Consider the following 24713-nt stretch of genomic DNA (forward strand, 5'->3'; position numbering starts at 1 on the left):
GGGGTCTCCAACCTTGGCAACTTTAAGCCTGGAGGACTTCAATTCCCAGAATTCCTCAGCCAGCTTTGCTGGCTGGGGAATTCTGGGAGTTGAAGTCCTTCAGGCTTAAAGTTGCCAAAGTTGGAGACCCCTGCCCTAAAGAGCAAGGTTTGCTTCGCCCCCTTTACGACACTTTTGCTTTTATGCCAAGGAGGAGTTAGGAAAGCAAGAAAAGCAATCGGCAGGAAAAGGTTCCCACGTAGAATCTATTTAGGACCCTCAGTCTGGAATGCAAAAAAAAATTAAATAAATAAATGAATGAATGAATGAATGAATGAATGAATGAATGAATGAATAATCCGACGACCGTTAGATGACCAAAAAAACAAAACAAAAACAAAGCAGGCAGAAAACTCGGATGACATCAAAGTCATCCAAAACATTCGCTGATCAAATTTCACAGCCTTCCTCGTTAATGGATTCATATAGAATATGATGATAGAATAGATAGAATCATATAGAAGATGATGATAGAATAGAATAGAATTCTTTATTGGCCAAATGGGATTGGACACAGAAGGAATTTTTCTCAGGTGTATATGGTCTCAGTGTACATAAGGAGAATAAAACACACTCATCGAGAATAAAAAGATGCAACACTTAGTGATAGTCAAGGTTACTAATAAGCTATCAAATTGTACTAGGAAACAAATAAAAGCAATGTAATTGAAAGATACAAGCAACATGGTTACAGTAGAATAGAATAGAATTTTTTATTGGCCAAGTGTGATTGGACACCCAAGGAATTTGTCTTGGTGCATTCGCTCTCAGTGTACATAAAAGAAAAGATACGTTCATCAAGAATCATAAGGTACATCACTTAATGATAGTCATAGGGTACAAATAAGCAATCAGGAAACAATATCAATATAAATCATAAGGATACATGCAACAAAATTACAGTCATACAGTCATAAGTGGAAGGAGATGGGTGGTGGGAACATGGTTATAGTAATAAGTAATATTTATAGTAAAAAATATCTCTGTATACTACCTAAAGTTTCACCTCAGTGAAAAATTAGAATAAATGAAAATGTCCAAAAAAAAAAAAATAATAAATCCCCACGACTTGCATCACAGTCTTTACTAGCGCCGACAAGATGCCTCCGTCCACTCCACGCCTACCAAATCTGCGGGGAAAAGTCATTGAGGGTCGGGCGGCTGTTCATAGGATTAAAAACATTGGTTGGCACGCTGTAAAGCTACTAACAATAAGGAGCATTACTAAAGTTTATTAGTATCTCTCTTGCTATAAATCAGAGGTCTTCAAACTTGGCCGCTTTAAGACTGGTGGACTTCAATTCCCAGAATTCTCCAGCCAGCTATGCTGGCTGGAGAATTCTGGGAATTGAAGTCCACCAGTCTTAAAGCGGCCAAGTTTGGGGACCCCTACTATAAATCAATGAAATCGAATCCTTATAATCAATGCCCAATGTTATTTAAATCGATCCGCTTTGTTTCTGTTTTACTACTTTACTGAAAGATCAACAGCGGCAACCATCACATTTGAAATTCGGCAAAATATTCTTTTCCCAAAGCTCTGCACTGAGGAACCAGAAGTGTGTCAGCGATTGCCATTTTTCTCTCCCTCTTTACACCAACAAAGTTTCCGCCCGAGAACGCGAGCAGCTGACACCTGACAGACTCGCTTGTCTCCTTAAACAACAGTGACGCCAGAACCGGATTTCCGAGAAAGGAGTTGTGAAAGTAGCTGTTGCACATGCGCAGATGATTAAAAGCGCCTAATGCCGCTTGGAGAACCATAGAGTTCTTCAAAAGGAGCTAATACTCGTTCTGTTTACAGTCAGGGCTCTTACGGAGCATGCTCAGTTTTCTTCGGAATGTTTCAGCTTCCTGCTTCTGACTAACGTGACTTAAGCAAGGTGCGAGCGCTGGTTTGCCGCAAAGAAATATTAAATAATGATACAATATGATGTACTATGATTGGAATGCCATACGGCCTTTATTTCAGAAAGCTGTCCTTTAGATTTATTTTTTTAAAAATCTATTGTGTTCTTTAGATTTATTTTTTTAAATCTCTATTGTGTTTAGATTTATTTTTTTAAATCTCTATTGTGTTCTTTAGTTAGATTTATTTTTTTTAATCTATTGTGTTCTTTAGTTAGATTTATTTAAAATCTCTTGTGTTCTTTAGTTAGATTTATTTTTTTAAAATTTCTTGTGTTCTTTAGATTTATTTTTTTTTTAAATCTCATGTTTAGATTTTTTTAAAATATTGTTTTTTAGATTTATTTTTTTAAAATCTCTAGTGTTCTTTAGTTAATTTATTTTTTTAATTGTGTTATTTAATTTATTTAAAATCTCTTGTGTTCTTTAGATTTATTTTTTTTAAATCTATTGTGTTCTTTAGATTTATTTTTTTTTAAATCTCGTGTTTAGATTTTTTTAAAATATTGTGTTTTTTAGATTTATTTTTTTTTAATCTCTATTGTGTTCTTTAGTTAAATTTATTTTTTAAACCTCTTGTGTTCTTTAGTTGTTTAACTTGTATGTACAAATGGTACTACGGTAATTAAGGCGGTCTTTCATGCAAAAAGTATGAAAATTGATTTTTTAAAAAGTAAATTTACATGCAGTTCTCAGTTAATGGCCATGTGTTCGTCAACGGTTCAAAATTACAATGGCTGTGAATAAGGGGGACTTAACAGCCAGCCCAGAAGTTCTGGTTGTCCCAGCACTCCTGCAGTCATGTGATTGCAATTTGGCAACCACTTCACCTTCCTGCTGGTTGTGGTGTCTGTTAATCTCACAATTGCCAAATTGCAAGTTAGAGGGAAAGAATGATAAAAATGAATGTGATAAGAATAAAAATGAAAGCTTGCAATGTATGGGATACATTGGAAAATGTTAACTATCAAAAGTGGAATGTAATAGTTCTATCTACAAGCTGAATAGGATAAAACATAATTTGAAAGATTAAAAATATACAGTATAGTACCAGTTTTTATGAATCTTGGTAAGTGATCTCAAAAAAGCAAACAGGCTAGATCTGGTTAATATTCAGACGGGAAAGACACTCACCAGGAAATTAGAGAACTGTAAAGGAAATGGGAGGGGGGCATGAAATCAGCAGGAATTGAGCTCAAAGTAAAAGACACTTCTCTTGAAAACAAGCCGCAAAAAAGAGCACAGCAGGCCACTTCCTTGGGGTTGCAAGATAACTACTTGGACTTGGAAGATAACTTGTCCAATACTAATTGATAAAAGTATGGTTAACTCCTTGAAGGAAAAAAAATAAGCAATTAAGAATACTTCTCCTTATAGAATTTTTTGATTAAGTTCGTCTAATATATCTTACCTGACAATTCTGAGAAATTTGAATTTGTGATTTACTATAATACTGCTTTTGGACATTACCGATGGATTTTTCCCCAGCCTAAAATAAACTCTCATCCTAGTTTAAACTCAACTCTTTCTCTGAGAAAACTCAGATTTCAACTACACTTCTGAGTTAAGGTAAGAATGTTGTATATGCATTCTAATTAATAAATGTAAATAAGAGTGTGTCGTATTGCATCTAACAAATGATATGTTTATTTTAGGGGGAAGTTCAGAAATGAGACTCAGGGAATGGAATGTAGTTACAACTACAGTATTTTAAAATATTCCTTCTTGAAGCCTTTCAGATAACCTTCTGTTTCTGATTTTTTTTCTTATTATGAGCTTGTAATTCATTTTAGGAAATCATAACTCCAAATCCCTGCTTGATTTTACAACATACATTCAGTTTTCATCCTCACCAATGTTTTGTCTTCTACAATGGAAAAGCCGATAATAGAACCAGGATTTGAACAGTTTCAAGATTTTATTAGAATGATGAATGAAAGATGGGAATAAGTAGAGGAATCTAATTCATCCAATGCCAACTAGAGTTAACTCCCACTTTAATTCTGACATGGCTTTTCAGTATCATGTGCTTTAACCCACTAAACATTATAAAAACATTTTGGGAGGAAGCAACTGTAGTCAGTTTCAATGACCTAAAATTATAAAGAATTACCTCTTTTTTTTCCTGAAGATGTTGTAAATATTTTGTAGTTCATTGTAAAGTGCCAAACATAAGGACTGAGAGCTGGAAAAAATCCAGTGGGAGTCAAACTGTTTACAGTACTGCTTTGTTCCTGTCAACTCTTATTCAAAGAAAAGCTAAATTGTCTTCATATAAACCATATTTTACCGATCACGATCACACAAAACAATGTAAGCCTTAAATGCATGAATTATAAAAGTAAGAATTAGCTCTTGTTTTTTTAAAAAGCAGTTTATTTCTGTTCTGCATTTTAAGATAAAATACCTGGTATAAATATAAATGTTATAATTTAATAACAATTTTAAAAATAAGACACCTAGAACAACTTAAAAGATTTAAACATAGAGTTGACAATGTAATTGTGCAACAGATGCAAAAATCAATAACTGCTACAATCTATGGCTTCTTGAACTGTTATTTTTATTACTTTTTAAAATATGTATTTAGCATATCCTAGCCATTGCCTGAGCTCACATAGAAGCTGTTCCTGTGCTCTCAAATATTTGTGAACATAAAGTGCATTAGAACAAGTAATCAAATGTCTGATTCCTACATTTGAATTATTGAAATTAAAACACCTGAGTAATATCTAATTGTAAATATACAAAAGTATGAAGGCTATTGCTTAACGCATTGTAAACCGCCCTGAGTCTCCGGAGAAGGGCGGTATATAAATCAATTTTTTTTAAAAAAAAAATTATTTTAGATAAGTGCAATTTTGAGTGCTTTTAATTATATTTTAAAAGGCATATGAGACAAAAACAATAATACTGCAAAAATATTTAAGCAAAATCATATTTTGCTCTGAATCATGGATTTTCTTCATTTTCTGGTTGATTAAATGTTAAGTATCTGCATTAAGGTTAATTACTCTGACACTGTGCTGCAACCATCATTTGGATAAATTGCTAGAGAGTAACAATTTTTCTCCCATGCTCAAACACAGCTTGAACAAATTGTTTGAAGATTCTGTCCATATACGTGCACTTTCTTGGCCACAGTCCTTCCAGAAAACCAATATGGCCCCCATAGGAAGTAAGGATCAAAGCTATATTAGTATTTTGTTTTGCAATTTCCACTGGTATAGCTGAAAAAATAAAACAGGGTAGCGAGGAAAGAAAAAGAATATTTTAATACTCTCATAAAATTATTTGCAAATACTGGAACTTAATGATTTACATTCTAATTTGCATTCTAATTTGGATGTAGGATACAGATTAATAAAAGATAAGTACTGGTCATAACAAATTTTTATATAATTTTAAAAAATATACAATATCTAAACATTCTTTTGGATTACAAGACTAGAAATTAGGAATGATAATTGGCTACTTTGCATCTGGATCAAAAACTGGATTCCAAGAAGTTATATCAAATCCCTTTTTTTAAGTAAGGATATAAACTATTACATAAAACTTCTCTTTTTAAACAAGGCTATAAAGTATAGTTTATAAAATACTTTTAATTGAAACAAAACTTGGCAATCTTTGTGTTGGCACATCCGTATCCTATTGCGTTGCTGCCTTACTCTAAAGATTTTTCAATTATACAATGCAAATTTATTTCTAAGGACAGTCAATTCGAGATTGATCAAGAGCATCATAAGAGAACAAAAAATAAAACTTGCCATGATTTGGTGAGAATGCATCATCCAGGGAATTTAAGCACAACACTGGAATTCCAATTTTCTTCAGTTTATGACATGGACTGGCATCTTCATAGTAAGCTTCAATTGAGGGATAGCCAAACATGACTGTGGTAAACTGTTTGTCAAATTCCCTAAGAGTCTTAGCCTGAAATATGGAATTAAAATTATGAACTTACATCTGCATTAATAAAAAATTAAGTTTAGAAACAAATGATTCACTCATACCTTCATTACAAGATTCATGTTAAATAGCTTATCAAATACTTGCCGATGTCTATAAAAAAAAATACAGAAACCAAATTAAAAGCTGTCAAACAAATCTGAATTTGCACAATGTTCTAGTCTACATATTGATTGTCTAGCTTGTGGTTCAAGCAACTGTGACCAATGAATTCAGGAAAAATGCTAATTTAGTAAATAAATCATGGATAAGTTGTGCATGAAGACATAAAATTATAGTGACTGAAAATGTATAACTTTGGTTCAATTCACCTTGAGGATGTAATCACTGGATGCCTGAAAGATATTGTGCTCCATGCCATAAAATGGTACTCATGTATGTCAGTTCAACAATAAATAGCTCAATTGCCATCCTGTACCACACTAAATGTTATTTATTGAAATTCTGGTCGGCAGCAGCATTATTGCAATATTGAAGATCCAGGAATGTTTCAGAGAAATAAGTTAAAGGTAAAAGTTTTGATGTCTCCCAAGAATAAGATATTCAGTTATGAGACTAAAACTCGTTTCTGGGCTTTGTGATTGAGATGAAAAAGACTGAAACTTTGAGTTTGGGTGTTACTGATTAGATAGGTTTGTTGTTATAGAACTGGCTAGTATATATTATTATGTAAAAGTAAAGAGTTGAGTCTGTATGTTATATTATTCTACTGCACTAAAGAGTGTCAGAAGTCGGTGTTTTTCTTTCCCCTTTCCCCTACACTTTTTCCTCCCCTACTTTCCCACTATTTTCAATTCTCTTTGTATTTTATATTTTGATAAACTAATTAAAAATTTGGGGAAAAAGTTATGAGACTAAAACTGGTTCTTCCTTCCTCGGTTCCTTTTGCTGGGGAAACAATGATGAGAAACCACTAATCTTCAGAATCTTAACATCTGCATGTTAAGGCAAAAACTGAAATGATGGCCTGACTACGGTCACCTAAAGAATTCAATTCTGAATTGAGGTTGGAATCAGATATTACTGTAGCAGACTTCTATCAGAAAGGACTTTTTCTCCCTAACTTCCAACATAATGTTCTACATGGATAGGGCAATAGACACCAATCTAAGAGTGTAGGCAAATGATCTTAGGTGAAATTGATTCTTTACACAACATATTTTTCACTGGAATTGAATTCCATATTAACGTAACATTTTTTTTCAAAATGTACTTGGCTTTCACTTACCTAGTAACTGAAGACTTTAGACAGCTGGTTAAATAATAATTAAAAAGAAGCAAATTTACTGGTTTTTCCAGTGACTCTGCAGATTCAAAAGCATTCCATCCTGCTGAAAAAACTGCAGCTGCTTTTAATGGTGTTTTTTTCCCAGTTTTGCCCAAATAGTTTAAAAGAAGCATGCTATAAACAGGAGAGAAACAGAAGTCTGAAAAAAAAATTACCTCACAAAGTATTTGTACCTATCCCAAATATTTGCACTACCTTTTGTAACCTATGACACAGGTTCAATGGTGAACATTGCCAGTTTTCAAATTTGGAACTCAAAAGGTTGCATTGAATCAATAAGTTGGATCCAGAAATCCATATCATATATTGAAAGGCTGGTATATCTGCCATACCATTCTATGCTGTTTCTAAAAAAGACCCAATCTAGGCATTTTCCAGTATATGTTTGCTCTGTTAGCAAGGTTGAAATAACAGTAGAATATTAGTAATATAATATTAACTATTTTTAGTATCAACGTGTTCACATTTGAATTTCATACTAAATTGTGTTTTAGGATTTGATTCCACCAGTGGAAATTGCTCATGAGGATTTTTGTGACTTCCTTTGGTCAGCTTATATAGTACTCCTCTAAAGGAAAGAATGTGATAAAACAATTCTTTATATTTATCTAATGAGCTTTTATATGCTTGTCATAAAATGTCACTAAGATTGTAGTGAGTGTGGAGAAATAGCCTTCTTCAGAATCAAGTTATTCCCCAATATTATACATGTACAATTTTGGGACTTCCATTACAAAAATACTTACCCTCCCATAGAAACACCTGCTGCCATCAGTGCAGCTGACGCATACAACTTATGGATATAATCAATAATTGTTTCCAGATCCTCTGTATTAGCAGCACAGTATGTTCTTGGTGTCTACAAAGAGCCCCAAAATGAGAAACAGTACACTCATCATTTATGTTAACTTTAAATAAGACTGAAGCAAAGCAGGATGCTATTGAGTGTGATATATGCAGTATACTGATATATGGTAGCTCTAATGACATTTTAGAAGGTTGAAGGTTGTCATTCCACAGAGAAATGTTTGCTGATGCCTTCCTTTCCCTGCATTTCCTGTGCTGCCTCCTGAGCTGCTCTCAAGGATTCTCTCAAACTTCTAGATAACTACAGGATAAGAAAGATGAAAAATAAATCTTCTGCCATTAGTAAATTTCTGTCAATTATGTGCTAATAAATATAAATATAAATAGATCTAATCTTGGTTATTCAAGAAGGCATAGATTCAAGAATCATCCAAAGCATCGTATGATTTGTTTGATATTAGCTTAATTCAGTGTTTCTCAACCTTGGAAGCTTGAAGATGGGTGGACTTCAACTCCCAGAATCCCCCAGCCAGCGCTGGTGGCTGCGGGATTCTGGGAGTTGAAGTTCACCCATCTTCAAGCTACCAAGGTTGAGAAACACTGGCTTAATACATTACATGAGCCTAATTCAGTGTAGTTGTTCAAAAAATGCATGTATATCATTTACTTCAGACATTTGCAACTTAACCCAATTGTAGATACATATGTCAGATACAGTGACTACTAACAAGGCACAAATGCCCAGACACAATAGAAAGGACTGTACTATAGTTATCTTACCCTAGGACAGACGAGATTTCTATCTATGATACTCCTTTCGTAGATGATCAAGGCTTTCACTTGAAGCAGCCCAGATCTACCCTACTTGCTTTGTTAAATGAGTTTGTCACATTTAATTTTATAACCTACTAAAGCATAATACAATTAATATTTATTTAATGAGCTTTTATTTGAAGGTTCAAAATGCTGCATGCTCATTAACTCAATATAAAATCAACTCATAAAACAAACTGGAATGAGTTTCTCTATTTTTCAATTAGAAAGCTGAAGGACTAAACTGTCAGAAACAATTCCTGAACCAGCTGGATATCTTTTACACTCCCTGATGTATTTATGTATCATTTATTTTACAAGGTAGCAATTAAATCAAAGTAGAAACACCTGAGAGGCCCAGAGGACAGTTCAGATTTTTATGGACACCTTAAGCTACAAATCCAGGCTGAGCTGAAATTTGAAATACAATTTTCAGCAAATAGCTATGAGTTAACGTAGTGATATTTTAAAGTCATTGCAATAACTAAACTCCTTCATTTAGGCTGCAAATGGCAGAACTGAAGTTGGGAAAGTTGATACTTGAGCTGTTATATCTTAAGTATTTTGTTATGCTTTATTATGATGTGATTTGACCTGAGGAAGAAGAGAAATGGAGGACTAAAAGGAAGGAGTTAAGGAAGGTAGAGACAGAGGCATATAAATGAATGATGATGAAAGATATTAGTACTAGAAATTTCAGAGGAAGAAACAGAGTTTGAGAGGTGGGGGTGAGCCTAAAGGAGAATAAACTATATAATCAGTTTGTATCTTGAGTCAGATCAAAACATGAATTTTAGTTCATTAGTAATTGGTAATTGAGCAAATTACTTGTCTTTTAATGTCATCCAACATCCCTTTCTGAAACGGCTGTCCATAAATGGCAAATAGAATTGCTGTAAAATTATAGATTAATTATACTGTTTTTTTAAAGGAATAATCTATATTCAGCCCCACTTAAAGTAATTAAAGTACCCTCCTAAAGTAATTGTGCAAAGTCTTCCTTAAGCATTATTTATAATTTGTTTTAACAGGGACTATTTTAAAAAAAGAGATAATGCATCTGTTCACTTATGGATTCTTAACTGTAACACCTGCCTTGATTATTTTTTCAAGATCAATCTGACTGTATGCAATTATGCATTACATTCTGCATATTCATAGGTTATAAATGCCTCTACTTTAGAATGAAATTTTAATGTTAACATTTATAATAATTTCAAAATCCAGTTAAAATAGTTTTTTGCTTCCGAGATACAATTTAAAAAAAATACTTGGTCTATCACTGTATATTTTTCTATATTTATTTCAAAAGAGACAGAAAATCCAATGACTGAAAATAATGTATTATACTTTGAAGCTATCAAACTAAACATGGAAGGCTATTCAATGTATACACTAGTTTCACATATTAATAAAACACAAACCTGGCTTCACAGTTTAAATTACTACTTGAATATTTTTCCCATCTGAGCTAACGCCACTGATATTGTTGGATAACTAACTACCAATTATCCTGGAGCAAAGTAATACAGGAAAAAACTCTGTTGATTTGGATTTATAAACTATCATCCCTCTAGATCAGGGATATCAAAAGTCGCGGCATCACATCGTCATATGACGTATGGTGACTTTTTCCCTTCGCTAAAATGGGGGTGGGCATGGCCAGAGCGTGACATGTCCGGCTCGCGGGCCACAAGTTTGACACTCCTAGTCTAGATATATAAAAGCTTAGAGATAATTAAACAATAAATTAAGATGTTGATGTTTAAATTATGCAAAATTCACTGCCAAACAGGAATATACTCTCTGATCATATTCATAGCAGCAATACACAATTTTCATAGATACAAGCTAGAGAAGAGCCTTCATGTGAATTCACTAAAATATAATTGCATCATTCCTTCTGAACAAAGTTTAAGGAGAGTGCCATGCTCTAATCAATGGTGTCCATGTGGAGATGATGAACTTCAAATGGTCATTAGTACGTTGCTGCCTTGTTTGTATTATAGAGATGTACCTTACACCATGAAAATATTGTCTACTAGCTCAGTTCTCAGAAAGATGTGGGGCATATTATCTAACTTGCAGTAGAAGACCAATATCCAAAGAGAACAGGGTTTGCACTGAAGTTCTGTGCTAGATTTTGTGCAATACACAAAAGAATTATACAGATACAGTATCTCTATTAACCGATGATGGGATAAACTTATTTCACAATGAAATAATGAATATTGAATAATGAATATAGAAATGAATGAAAGTATATATAGGTAGTCTTTGACATACAACTACAATTGAGCCCAAAATTTGTGTTGCTAAGTGAGACATTTAAGTGAATTTTGCTCCATTTTATGACTTTTCTTGCCGGTTGTTAAGTGAATCTGGTTTTCCCATTGACTTTGCTTGTCAGAAGGTCACAAAAAGTGATCACATGACCCTGGGACACTGCAATGGTCATGAATATGAGACAGTTCCCAAGTGTCTGAATTTTGATCACATGACAATGGGGGTGCTGCAACAGTCGTATGAAAAATGATCATAAGTCACTTTTTTCAGTGCCGCTGTAACTTCAAACAGTCAAGGACTACCTGTACAAACATAGATATATACAGTAAAATGTATGGACAAATGAATTTACAAACCAAATGTAAAGAACACAAAATAAACAGATTTGTTTTATTGATCACGTATCACAATAAAGTTTTATCTATCACCTAGATATACCTCTTTGTAGGAATGTTTGATTGTTGTTAGCAGAAGTTACCCCATTTACTTTGATTATAATTGCTATGAGAAGGCCTGAGGTTGATAACTGACTGCTGAGTAATTTAATTCTGTCTGGATGATCTATAATTCTATTACTATATTTTTCCAAACTTGTATCTCTCTCTATTCCTTCAAGCAACTTTCCTTTATTTGATTATACTGCAGTACATTATATTTTGAACTATGATTGTAAATAAACTTTAAGTGGTTAAGCTTTTCATCAACTGAAGTTTGCTTTACCCCCTATAATCATTTCCAGAGACAAGACACCTGATAACTGTGATATATGCGAAATTCTACAATGTCCAGGCTGGCTAATCATTCTCTACACATGGCTACCTCTAAAATCTCTATTGATATTTTAGATCAGGAGCAAAAAATTGGAATGGACCTAATTTCGGTGAAGAACTTCACATTTGATTCCTAGTTAATGTTTAGGGATGACTCAACATGTTAATTTTCATCTTAAAACTTAATTTAAAACTGTCATAATTCACATTATAAAAGAAATGCCTCTTTCAATAAAAATTGCTGCCCTAACTCTCATGTATTACATTTTTGGATGGAGACTAATCCAAACACATTTATCTGAAGTTAGACCTGCAGTTTCTAATGTGATGCACTGTACAGGTAATCCTTGATTTATTACCTTTCGTTTAGCAACTGTTCTAACTGTTCATTTAGCAACTGTTATCAAATGGTCATGAGTCACTTTTCAGTGCCATTATAACTTTGGTTATAATGGCACTAAAAAAAGTGACTCATGACCATTTTTAATACAACCATTGCAATATCCTCATGGTCACACAATCAACATTTGAATGCTTGTCAACTGGCTCATATTTATGACGACTGCAGTGTCCTGGGGTCATGTGATCACCTTTTGTGGCCTTCTGACAAAGTCAGTGAAGAAGTCAGATTCACTTTACAACCGTGTTACTAACTTAACAATTGCAGTGATTCACTTAACTGGTAAGAAAATGAGGTAAAACTCACTTAACAACTGTCTCATTTAACAACAGAAATTTTGGGCTCAGTAGAGGTCCTAAATCAAAGTCTACCTATACTTACACTATCATTTTAGCATTTGCTGGGCTTCCAACCAATCTATATTTTTAAAAGCATACATTTATGTAGTGGTTGGTGTGCTGCAAAACTAAATGCTCAGAGAACTGAAGTGAGAGCAATTCATTGGACTTCGGATATCATGGATTCCTACATCGTTCTGCTAGTCTAAACAAAACCGCATACATCTCGCCTGAGCTAAATATATTTCCCTAGGTCAGGAACACGCAGTCCTTTTAAACCCAGACCACTTAGCTTTTTATGTCGTTTGCTGAAGGCTACTATAAAATATCTATCTATCTATCTATCTATCTATCTATCTATCTATCTATCTATCTATCTATCTATCTATAATTTATATTTTGCTGATAAAGAAATAAAGGGAGACTAGTATAGATCTATTTCAAGCTATTTAGCTCTCATCAGCTAGCCATACCCTTACTTGGCATATATATATTCTTCTGTTCAATTGTATCCGGTTCTTGGAGGCTGCCTGGACAAGTCCCTGCAGTGTTCTTGGCAAGGTTTTTCGAAGTGGTCTGCCACTGCCACCTGTCTAGGACTGAGAGGAAGTGACTGGCCCAAGGTCACCCAGAGGGGCCTAGAATTCAAAGTGTCTAGCCCAGAGGTCTTCAAACTTGGCAGCTTTAAGACTTGTGGACTTCAACTCCCGAATTCTCGATGCTATGCTGGCTGGAGAATTCTGGGAGTTGAAGTCCACAAGTCTTAAAGCTGCCAAGTTTGAAGACCTCTGGTCTAGCCTAATGCCTTAACCACTACACTAAATTGGCTCTTACTGATTGAATTTAAATTGTACTAAACTTAAACATAGGTCATATGATTGCTCCCCATGCATTTAATAGGCTTCCTTTCAACTACATTGAAGATTAAATAATACCAGTCATAGTATTTAGGCAATTTTTGGAGGAGATCTAGGTGCTGCATTTTGTCTTGCATGCTATAAATTAAAAATTTCGAACAATATAATGAGATGTGCTCAAGAAAACTGAAAATTTTCAAGTCTGCAATGGAAACTCATACAACTCCAATTTAGCAAGATAAATCAAAATCTAAAGTACAGTACAAGTTAAATTCTTCAAAATTGTAAATATGACACTCGCTGCAAGTATCCTGTCCTTGCAAAATCTTATTTTATCCTCATTTACCTTGCAAACAAAGGAACTCCTTCAAGCTTAAGTCAGGGTCCCTGATAGGTTGCAGAGATACGAACAATATAATAAATGATTTATGGCACATGGAGGAGATGATGAAAACAAAGTCAATTAAAATTTGCAGATTATAGTAAAATATATTAAATTCTTCCTACTACCTAAAAATGGTTGCTTATCGGACTGAGAACCCTCAGTCTTCTGCTGATCCCTGTGCTTTCTACAAATCTATTTCAAAAGGTGAGACATAAATTTTATTTATATTCATGCCTTGCTCTTCTAACTGCTGGGACTCTCAGAATAAACCATAGTTCAGTAAAAACAAGGGTTGAGGGAATGCTGTTAGTTAGGTGCCTTTGGTAGATTTCTCTTGCCTCCTTCTGGTGAATTTCCTCCTAGGATATGGTGATTTCTCTCTCATCATCTTGTTAATTGCAGAGAAAACTAGCAGGTCTCGTAACTACTACTCTATTCCCAGAGAGCAGGCAAAGGCATGAGGAACAGCTGTTGCATGTCACCCAGCTGGTGAGCAGCAAAGGCAACTCGTCCCTCCTCTGGGTGACATGGAGCCTGGGCTTTCCATCCCGTTGCCCTGAAGGTGCAGCTGCTGTTTCTTGAATAAATAATTAATCTGTGGCAGTGATGAGGAGTCTTTGCCTTCTGCCCTTTTCTTCTGGGGAAGTAAGCAATGAAGTGGAAACATCAGCAAAGGCAGAGAGAATGGAGAGTTGCCTTAATTCATTTAAAGCTTGGCAACTGGCTGAAAATGCTAGTCCTCGATGCCAATCCTATTTCACCATTGTTTTTTTCTGCTCCATATTTTGACAATTATCAGATCTTACATTTTATATTACACATTAGCGTTAGCAGATGCAGCCTAAAGGAATGCAGTATATGTAAAGACAGATTTTTGCCTTCTTTCTGAGAAAGCTTAAGGAACATAGTATTAAATGGAATTAATGATTCAATTTAATTCGCAAACTTGGAAACCTGAATTATTGTCTCCAAATCTGGCAATGTTCTGTATGGGTGTGATGATAAATTTGTCACTTACTCATTTTTTCATCTTTCACATTTTAAATGTATTCTGTTTAGCAATACAGTTAATCCACATCTTCATCCTTCATGTTTTAAGTAATGCAATTTGTTATTTCAATGGCACTATTTTTCTTCCTATTTTGCACTATATTTTTAAATAGGGAGGCTCTCTGCTCCGTCAGTCATACCCTGGTCATCTCCCATTTGGACTATTGCAATATGCTCTACACGGGGCTATCCTTTAAAAGTATCTGGAAGCTTCAACTGGTACAATTCTGGCTTTCCAAAGAATGATGCGTGTAACACCTTTGCTATGCAAGCTAAATTGGGTGCTAGTTTGCTTCCTGGTCCAATTCAATGTGTTGGTTATGATCTTTAAAGTTCTACATCGCATGGGCTAGTCTACCCATGGAACTGTCTTCATCCCACTACATCAGGCAGGCAGGGAAGAAATATTGCAGACCCCATCAGCTAAAGAATTCCAACTGGTGGGGTCCAGGAAGAGAGCCTTCTCTGCCATTGCCTCCATTCTCTGGAACATTGCCCCCACAAAAGGTGAGGTGGGATCTTACTCTCTTGGCCTTTCACTCGTGTAAAAACACTGCGGCCTTGCTTAAGGCTCAGAGAGGAACACACAGCTGTGCCCTGAACATTCTCTTCCCGCTTGTTAATTCACTTTTAACATTGATTTCTTAATCATACTTGTCATTTTTTTCAATTTATATACTACCCAGAGTCCCTCTGAGGGAGATGGGTGGTTTCAAAATTTTATAAATAAAAATAAAATTAGAATAACCACCAAGGAATTAAGTTTTTCAACATGTAAAGAATTGATATGTTCTTTCAGTTATGCTCACTACATTACATTTGCTCAATGTTCTTACTTTATTTAAGAGCAATTCTTACCAAGAGATTTTCACCAGCAATTCCTCGATAGTTAAAAACCACACACCTTTAAAAGACAAACAAAGAGCACTGTTTACCAGAACTGTTCATTTGAATATTCTTGGAAGTGAAGAGCCACATATCTGAAAGCTGTTTCAATTGGTATTTTTTGATTTGCCAAAAGATTCAAAACAAGGAATAAAAACATGTATTTTCCACAGATGTACATTTTTTGTATCTGCCAAAATTTTTTCCTGTAGCCCAAACTAAATCATCTGTAGCCATATAGATAAGAACAGGAAGAAGGCTGAAAATCTGGATCGGGAGGAAGGGAATAGCTGACTTCCTCATTAACGTGTTTGCCACTGGTGCACATGCTGCAGCCAATTTTGATGAAGGTGATGAGGTACTTTCAACTCTCACTGAAAAATGCAGTGTTTATGTTGTAATGTAATACCTATAGTGGAGTAAGAGTGGCAAGTGCCTCTTTACTAATAAAAGATCAATTCCATGGTGCAAGTGAGCTTCAGACTGAGAATACTAACAGTCTTTGCACCCAGAATGCCATGCCTCATCATTTTGCCCTTCTCTTCTTAATTTGCCTGCTGTTGTTAATTTATATCTCTCTCTGCCTTTCAGTATGTCTGAACCCCAAACAATCACAATGTTTTTGTATGGGAGCAATCCAGTTGATGTTTGCAGCAGACTATAATCTTTAAGTCTCTCGAAAACACTGCTAGGGAACAAAGTTGGAATCACCCTCGTAGGCAAAAGCCAAGCAGGTCCTTAAGATGGATGAAGGGATGAACGTTTTAGGCCAGGAGGTGGAAGGGAAGAGGTAAGAGTGGAGTTGGGATGGCCAGCCTAAACCACAATTTTAGGCAATGAGGGTTTGGACAATACATGAAAAGGTCTTGCAAACCTATAGCTGTTTTGCTGGGAAGGAAAGGAGGCATTAGAAGTATGGTAAGAAGCTAGCTGATAAGCAGAATGAGGGTGAAGGGCCCCCAAAAAGATGAGAGGAAACTAGAATAAGAATAAAATACACTGAAGAAATACATGGACTTGTGGTGAGATTTATAAAATGAGAATTCAGCTGTTGAAAAACCTGGGATTTGACTTCGGGCTAATTCACTTTGAAGATCCCCTGCACACAGCTCTAAATAACATTGCAGATGGATTCCTGCAAAATGGCATGGAAGAGGAAAAAAGTTCACAAGATGAAGCTTATTGACGTGACAAAATGATCTGGAAATAAAACAGCAGTTTCAATTTAGTTTCTGAACATTTTGTTACCAGACTTGGTAACATTATCAGCAGGATTTTCTTGTCCTATTCCAACTGACCGCACTGGCACACAAGACATTTATAAACTAAAGAGGAATAGGACAAGAAAATCCTGCTGATTGTGTTACCTAGTCTGGTAACAAAATGTTCAGAAACTAAATTGAAACAATCTTTGGAGAGCAAATCACTGCCAAAATCGAAAACCCATAGCTACAAGTATTTTCTATTATTTCATAAAACAGTAGTATTCAATACTCAGTAAAAACTGACTTAGGACAACGACCTTATCAGTTTGATCCTCCCTTTAGATAACATGGGCCTGTGTTAGCCTTTGGTTCGACTGGCTCAACTGAAAACCCTATGAATTGTGTACTGGCTAATACACAGCTGAATTAGTTTATGAGTAGATTTGAAAACCACGCCTGTCCAAGGCACACGCAAAGCGGCCACCATGCTACCATGTCAGGAGACAATTTGCCTGTGGCTGGCTTCCACCTACCATTCTATTGGGAGAGCCTCCATTTTTCCAGAACCCAATGCTGTTGGTTTGGGCCTGACTGATTCTTGGGAAAGTCACAATGAGGCAGGGAAAATCTATTTTATCAAAAGTCTCCTACCAGAGCATATTTCTAAAAAAGTATCTTGCCTGTTAAAGCAGATATGACATTCCTTCACAAACATGCAAGTAATCCATGCTTTGAATTAGGATGATGGAACACAAGGAGATTTCCATGCAGAGGAATGGGAGCAAACTACAAGTGTGAAGTTCCATAAGAACTTTTTAAGGACTGTAAGCAACACAAAAAAGCACAGTTGCAGATATCCCATGGCTATTTTACATGCATGTTACTTTTTGTTTTGTTTTTGAATGAGTCCTAGTATATCTGTCCTGTCAGAATAAATACTTGAGGAGGGCTCTAACATTAGAGCTCTAAGATCTGGGTTGCAAAAATCCATATAGTTACTAGATGAGAGTATTAAAATTTCTTATTGTCCAGGTACAGTAGCCCTAAACAAAGAAATGCAAAAACTATTTTCTCATCCAACACCATGTATGATGGCAAGCTACCATGTTCTACAACTAATCTCAGTTGATACAGCATGGTTTATCAGGATTGCTGACTAGGTTTGCTTTCTTTATATCCTCAGGATTCATACTCCAGAGAACTCTACGGGAATTGCTTCTAAGGAAGCTACAGATGTAGCATCTTTACAAGAATGCCTAGGGGCAAGAGATGGATATGGAAAAATGTGTATAAGTAGGATGTGGCCTTTTATTTTAAAATTTTAAAATTTTGAGAACAAGATGGCCTTTCATAATGAAAGCCAAGGAAACTCACTCAATTTCCAAGATTCTATGGAAATGCCAGTTTCCTATTTGTTTGGCTCATTATCCCTTTATTTAATTTTATTTGTAACATATTTCACGACTTCTAACCTTGTACCTTAACCTCTACATTGAACAGGATCTCTGATGTGGCCTAGTTCTCCTGAAGCTGAATTTGCTATTTTGTGTCATCACTGCCGGGAACCTTTTCCAAAAGGGCCCATAAATATTTGTGGGTTTATCATGCATTTAAAAGCATAATCAGGGGTGGAAATTGTCTCCAATTCCTTGCATCTATTATAGACAATCAGAGTTTCCATTGCACGAACAGGATTACGACAGAAATGTCAAGGGCAAATTATTATACCTGTATCCCAGTGTTTTGCTCTGTTGAATCATATGAAGAATATATGATTCCTTGCTTGTTCCTGTGAGGCCAGGCAGCAATACGATAGTAGGTCTGGTGCTGGAATCAGGGTACTGTATGCTATTGTCATTATCAAACCAGTCCAGGAAAATCTGTCCTCCATCTGTAGCTGTAACAAGTTCACTGAGAAAAACAACAACAACATTAAAAAGCTTTACAGAAATGCAGTGTAAAACCAGGCCCCTATTCAATGTAAGAGTGCACATGAGCCCCCTCAATCAGTTCCCAGATTTGCTCCAAAAGTTGCCATGTCTTTGCATTTGTAAAGTGACAGAAAAGAAATTTCTCACATAAAGGGAAATAATAAATATAGGATAGAAGGAAGGAATGGAAGAAAGATTTAAGCATACACCTGGTTATATATAGAATGGACATTCCTATAGTTCCGGAATGGCGAACCTATGGCACACATGCCAGAGGTGGCATGCAATGCCTCTCTGATGGCATGCAAGCTGTCATCCCCGTTCAGCTCCGCTGCACATGCACATGCGCCTCCCGCCAACCAACTGGTCTTTGGGTCTCTGCCATGCATGCGTGGGGGCAGGGCGCAAATGGGGGGCCTGCACGTGCATGCCTGGGGATGGGACGCATGCGTGGCTGAATGTGCATGTTTGGGGGCCTGGGGTGCGTGGGGGGGGGCAGGCGCATGCAGGAGTTGCACATGCATGCACGGGGTCCATGCACGGGGCCCATGCATGCATTGCATTTTGGGGGTTTGGGTGCGTGTGCGCGCATTCACGCACACACATGCACACTTGGGCACTCAGTCCAGAAAAGGTTAGCCATCACTGCTATAGTTTCTGGAACGAACAGCTGTGTAGGAAGAAAACAGCACTTACTTCCTATACTGCACGTTTGGTTTAGATGTAATGAAAGGGCGTAGAAGTGTTTGCAAATGGCCTTCCCAGCACCATACAGTGGGGTAGTATATTTCTGTCAACACCGGGCATTGGTCCTGCAGAAATTGGCACAAGTTCTCATTGCCAGTTATCAGCTGAGGTTTCTAGAAAGACATTTAGGAAGGAGAAAACATCAGACAATATTAGAGAAAATTTACAGGGAGGCACAATGAAGTTGCTGATCTGGAAACAGATCTGAGATGCACTGGGAATAACAAATCAGAAGTGCAATATTGTAAAGAAATTTGCTGAAGTCCCCATTGAAATAAACAGAAGCAAAGCAGGGTAACATTTTGCAAATTTCAGAAATAATTGCCTGTAAGGATGCAGTTTGGATTATGTCCCTTATGCCCAATACCAAAACGTTTTTAAATTTACAGACAACGAATCTATATCTACAAAGCTCAACAGGCTCAAAAAAAGGAATAGTACAGCAAGTAAAGCAATTATGTACATAACTGATGTACTTGTAACAGTACACATTTTCCAAGAATGTACCATTATTTAGGTTCCATGTACATAGGACAAATAAAAGATAATTGTGTGTGTGTGTGTGTGAGAGAGAGAGAGAGAAATTAACAGAATATGGCAACTGTGGGTATTGTAAAATATCTTAATGTACTATCTTACATGATTCTTACATATCCAAGACTGCACCAGGCACATAGAAGGAAGGAATTAGAAATTGAAAAATTCCAAGATCCTTAATCCTAGGAATGTGTAATATGCAGAGAAAGATTTATAGTAAGTTAAGTCGCAGCCTGTTTTTCTAAGGGAATAATTTTAATATCTTCTCCTTTATTTTCTTGCATGTAGGGCTGTTACCGACATCTGTGGACACATAAGCGAAGTCTTAATAATGATTCACTCCATTTTCCCCTACATTGCAGAAGACAAAGGAGACATTTTACTCAAGACAATAATTGAGAAAGGGCTTTTAAAACAACCCTTGCTCTTCCAGTATGTGTGCTTGTAATCTGAGTCACAGTGCAAATTCTGTTAACCTACATAAGAATCCAGATGCCTTCCACATTATCCTTTTGTAATTTTAATGCATTTTTTTGCAGCAATATTGACGTAACTAGATTGCAACTTCAGAGAGCCTCAGAGGAAGGAGATTATTTGACTCCTTTCAGTCAGGTTTCAAGGTTCTTTCTACTTATTGATGACCTCTAGCAGGGCTGAGATGGGAACAGCCCTATTGTCTTGGTTCTCCTTGACATTACCTACCATCAGTCATGGTGTTTTTCCAGTATGGAAAGACTGAGCCTGAGGCCCACAATTTGCCTCTCTTGTTTAACTTGAAGCCAGTGGGTGAGGTCATTCATCACCACAGGGTCAGTATCATAAATATGTTGATAATACCCAAGTTTGTATCTCAAACCTGCATCAACCAAGTAATAAGGCTGAATACCTATCCCAGTGCCTAAGGGTAGTGGGGATGGGATGGGAAAGGACTTTAAAATAGCTCTGATCCTGCTATCTTTTAAATATGCTCTAGTGGCCCTGTTCTTTCTAGGATACTGTACTGGGAAATACATGCCTTCTGAGAGAATGTATTGAATGTACTGGCTACACTGGCCTGCAGGCAAACACCTTCTCTTTCTCTTTTATTGTAATGGGTTTGTTTTTAACTGTATGCTGCCCACATTTATTATGAGCTGAAGAGATTAATCAGTCAATCAGGGAGACTGATTGACTGATTAATCCTATCCTGCAAATAGGAAGACCCAAAGGGAGCTGTCCAACATCTTAAATTTTCTTGAGCATGCTGGCAGACGATCAGCCTCATCTTCTTTTATCCAGCTTGGATTGACAAAGATCTCAGCCCAACCACATCTACTTGACTGTGAACCACAGGTCCCCAGAGAATACAGTGAACTTGGCCAGTGAAAAACCGCCTGGCTCAGAAACCATGGAACGTTACCTAATATTTAAGGTTAACAGAAAATTAGATTGCAGGAGGATGGGTTGGGGAAAAACTGTTTAAAGGCCAACTATTAATAGCTACCAATCATAATGGTCATATACTCCTTCTAGACTCAGAGAAGCCACAGTCACTTACGGATGAGCGATATGATCTTAATGCCTTCCTTAGGGGCTACTTGGAAACATTTAATTGGCTCCTGTTATAGGCAGGATCATCCAGATCAAGACTCTTAATTTTAGAAGAAAATGGAATATTGTTTTAAATCATCTTATTTTATGTTTACTAGAGGGACATTTGCTGGAGTGGAAGGGATCAAAAAGGTAAATATGGCAGCTGCTGCAATTGCAGAGTTGTGTCTGCCATCTTGACTTTTCAGAATTTCTCTCCCACGTAATAGTTTTGCTGCCAAGAAGTATTATAATTTGGGTACCTTTGTTCCAAACAGCATTTTTATTTTATTTTTTTTACAAAATGCAGGATAAGCAAAATCAAATATTTTCGACCGTGATTTCTTTAAGACTTAATTAGCACGGCTAATAATTCATTCCCACAACCATTCACCTTGCCCAGCAAAAGAGTTGAGAATAGCTAAAAGTGACAAAGAGGGTAATATTACTATGAATAATAATTTATTCCTTTGGCTTGCTACATAGGAATAGGAGAGCTATACCTCACACAAAAAACAGAGTTTTTAAGCTGTTCTGTCTGGTGTCCTCTGAATAAAACTGCTGCCATTTCCTCTGGCTAAAATCCTGGGAGTTGCCACTCCCCAAACATCTGAGACCAATGAATGAGGGGCCTTATTTCAAAGTGTTAATACTGTAGTAAGAGAGGACAATGCATTCCATTTATTTCAGTCCTTATCCTGGATTTTCTGCCTGCGTGGTCGTTTGCCCTCCCCTTTCCACAAGCTGGCGCCGGGTTCCTCTGCAGTGTATCCTGCGCAACCACCGAGGCACCACGTTACACAGGACAAACAAACCAAAAAAGCAAGCCGGTTTTCCTTTCATTCATTTAAAATGTGGAAGGGGAAATCGCCCCTTGCTTTCTCTCTCCTAAAGCGCCTGTGGCTTTCTCAGACGCCGAGATCCAAACCGTTTGTTGCCCTCGGGGCCTAGCTCAGAACTATGGATAACTTGTCCCTTTCGAAGTGGGTCAGAGCCTGGCGACGAGAGTCGTTTGGCCTTTGCCCGCTTTCTGACCGCCAATCAGGTGGGTTTCCCGGACCACTTTTAAACGGCGGCGATTGCAGGGCGAGAGAAAACCGAAAGCCTTACCTTTGCGATCGTCCTGAGATAATAGCAGACATACGCCGCTCCAAAGCACAGCACCAGAGACCAGCCGATCCCCGAGGCTAACAGGCCCTCCCTACTTTCCAAGTACACCGATAGCTCTTCCAAGTTCATTTCTAGACGCGTCGAGGAAATCGCGGCCCCACTTTACATTACAACGCCGAAGTAAGGGAGAGAGATGGTTGCAACGGTAAGGATGGCGCTCTCCGAAACCGGCACAGCTGCCGGCTGCAACAGTACAAGGCTTGCTTTAATTCTACCGCAGCTCCCGTTTCTCTATAGGATAATAGGCCAGGCTACTCCGCCCCCGTTCCTCCTTCCCTTAGCTCGGCGGCGGGGAGGGCGAGGGCGAGACGCTATAGGAATCCCGGGCGTAGAAAAAGAAAAAGAAAAGAGGAATGGTAGATAGTTTTGCAACTAAACGTTCTTTGGTTTTCAACAGCATTGTTTTTCATTAGTGAAGTATGCTAAACGGAGAATTTAAATTTCGCCTGTTGACTACACCTCCCTGCAGTTTTCTTGGCAACATTATAGGCAACAGACTCACTTGGGTGAGATGAGCGATATAAAAATGTGAATAAATATATATATATATATTTAAAAAATAAAGCATTGTTTGCCATTGTTTTTGGACTTTACCAGTCTCCTGTTGCTTTAATCCTTCTTCAGGAATTGCATTTGTTTAGTCTAGTGAAAAGAAGGTGACATGATAGCAGTGTCCCAATATTTGAGGATATGCCACAAAGAAGAGGTCTGTCAGCTTATTTTTCAAAGCACCAGAAGGCCAGACAAGAAATAATTGATGGAAATTAATGAAGGAGAGAAGCAATCTAGAACTAAGAAGAAATTTCTTAACATTGAGAACAATTAACAAGTGGAACGACATGCCTTCGGAAGTTGTGGGTGCTTCATCGCTGGAGGTCTTTCAGAAGAGACTGGACAGCCACTTGTCTGGAATGGTATATGGTCTGTGCTTGAGCAGGGTGTTGGACTAGAAGACCTCCAAGGTCCCTTCCAACTTCGTTATTCTGTTTTTCAGAGAGCAACCAAAGTCCCCTAGATCTTACTATGTGTTCTGAGAACACCAGTAGTTCAAATGTAGTCTTAAACATAAATATTACAATTGTGTTTAAAAGAAGTTGGTTCTGTGTCATAATTTTTATCCGATTCAAAAGTTAGTACATAATACCGGTAGTTGTTTTATATATGAAACATCTTTCTGTTGTCCTAGCAATCTGGCCATAATCATGCTGGCCTTTGTTCAGAAGACTATGAATAATATCAGTGCAGAGCTTCTATCCATTACTACAACTAGTTTTATAATAAGTTCATTATTATAAGCAAATACTTGCAAGATGCCATGGGCAAGCAAAATATACTGCTCCACTATCACTGAAAGCCATTTCCAATAATATTGATATTTTTAAACTAACAGGACTGTTATCAAATAGATCCAAATAGATCCATCTATACTTTTCATAGAAGCAAACAAGCAGCTTCCAGATCCACAAGAAAATACAAAGTTCAATTGCCTCCTGAAAAAGCACCTTTGGGACAACCATGACCTGGATGACTGAGAATCTCTACAGACTTGAAGCAGGTTAGAAGATTATCCTATGGCATCAGAATTTTCCCCCACATTCTGCCCACAGTGTGCATTGAGTAACACACTGAATATGGGTATTAGAATTAATAAATTGCTTAACAAATAAATAAACTATAGGAAATAGCCTTATTAACCAAGTTCATAGTACCAAGACCTATACTGTCTATTTTTAACTGGCAGGCACTTTTCCAATGC

At 36.7% G+C, this 24713-nt stretch overlaps 1 protein-coding gene across 1 annotated transcript; it reads right to left on the reverse strand.

Moving 5' to 3' along the window:
* Positions 1-4493: 4493 nt before the first annotated feature.
* Positions 4494-23236, reverse strand: ABHD3 (abhydrolase domain containing 3, phospholipase). Its single transcript, XM_034429584.3, has 9 exons — positions 22898-23236; positions 19631-19794; positions 18732-18914; positions 15772-15817; positions 7954-8066; positions 7148-7321; positions 5964-6012; positions 5718-5883; positions 4494-5177 (listed from the first exon to the last, which is right to left on the reverse strand). Exons 1-9 carry the CDS (start codon positions 23024-23026, stop codon positions 4999-5001), a joined length of 1203 nt encoding a protein of 400 aa, XP_034285475.1. The 5' UTR covers positions 23027-23236; the 3' UTR covers positions 4494-4998.
* Positions 23237-24713: the final 1477 nt, after the last annotated feature.

The sequence above is a fragment of the Pantherophis guttatus genome, chromosome 3 (assembly GCF_059756535.1).
Source record: "Pantherophis guttatus breed Tessera chromosome 3, ASM5975653v1, whole genome shotgun sequence".
Taxonomy (NCBI): domain Eukaryota; kingdom Metazoa; phylum Chordata; class Lepidosauria; order Squamata; family Colubridae; genus Pantherophis; species Pantherophis guttatus.

Bases quoted from the DNA above. Each gene is read 5' to 3' on its own strand.
- ABHD3 (XM_034429584.3), bottom strand. From the start codon at position 23,026: ATGAACTTGGAAGAGCTATCGGTGTACTTGGAAAGTAGGGAGGGCCTG. The intron at 18,915-19,630 runs GTAAGTGCTGTT...TGTTTTTCTCAG, and splicing joins CCAAACGTGCAGTATAGGAA to TGAACTTGTTACAGCTACAG. The intron at 5,178-5,717 runs GCAAGTTTTATT...TTATTTTTTCAG, and splicing joins TGCATTCTCACCAAATCATG to CTATACCAGTGGAAATTGCA.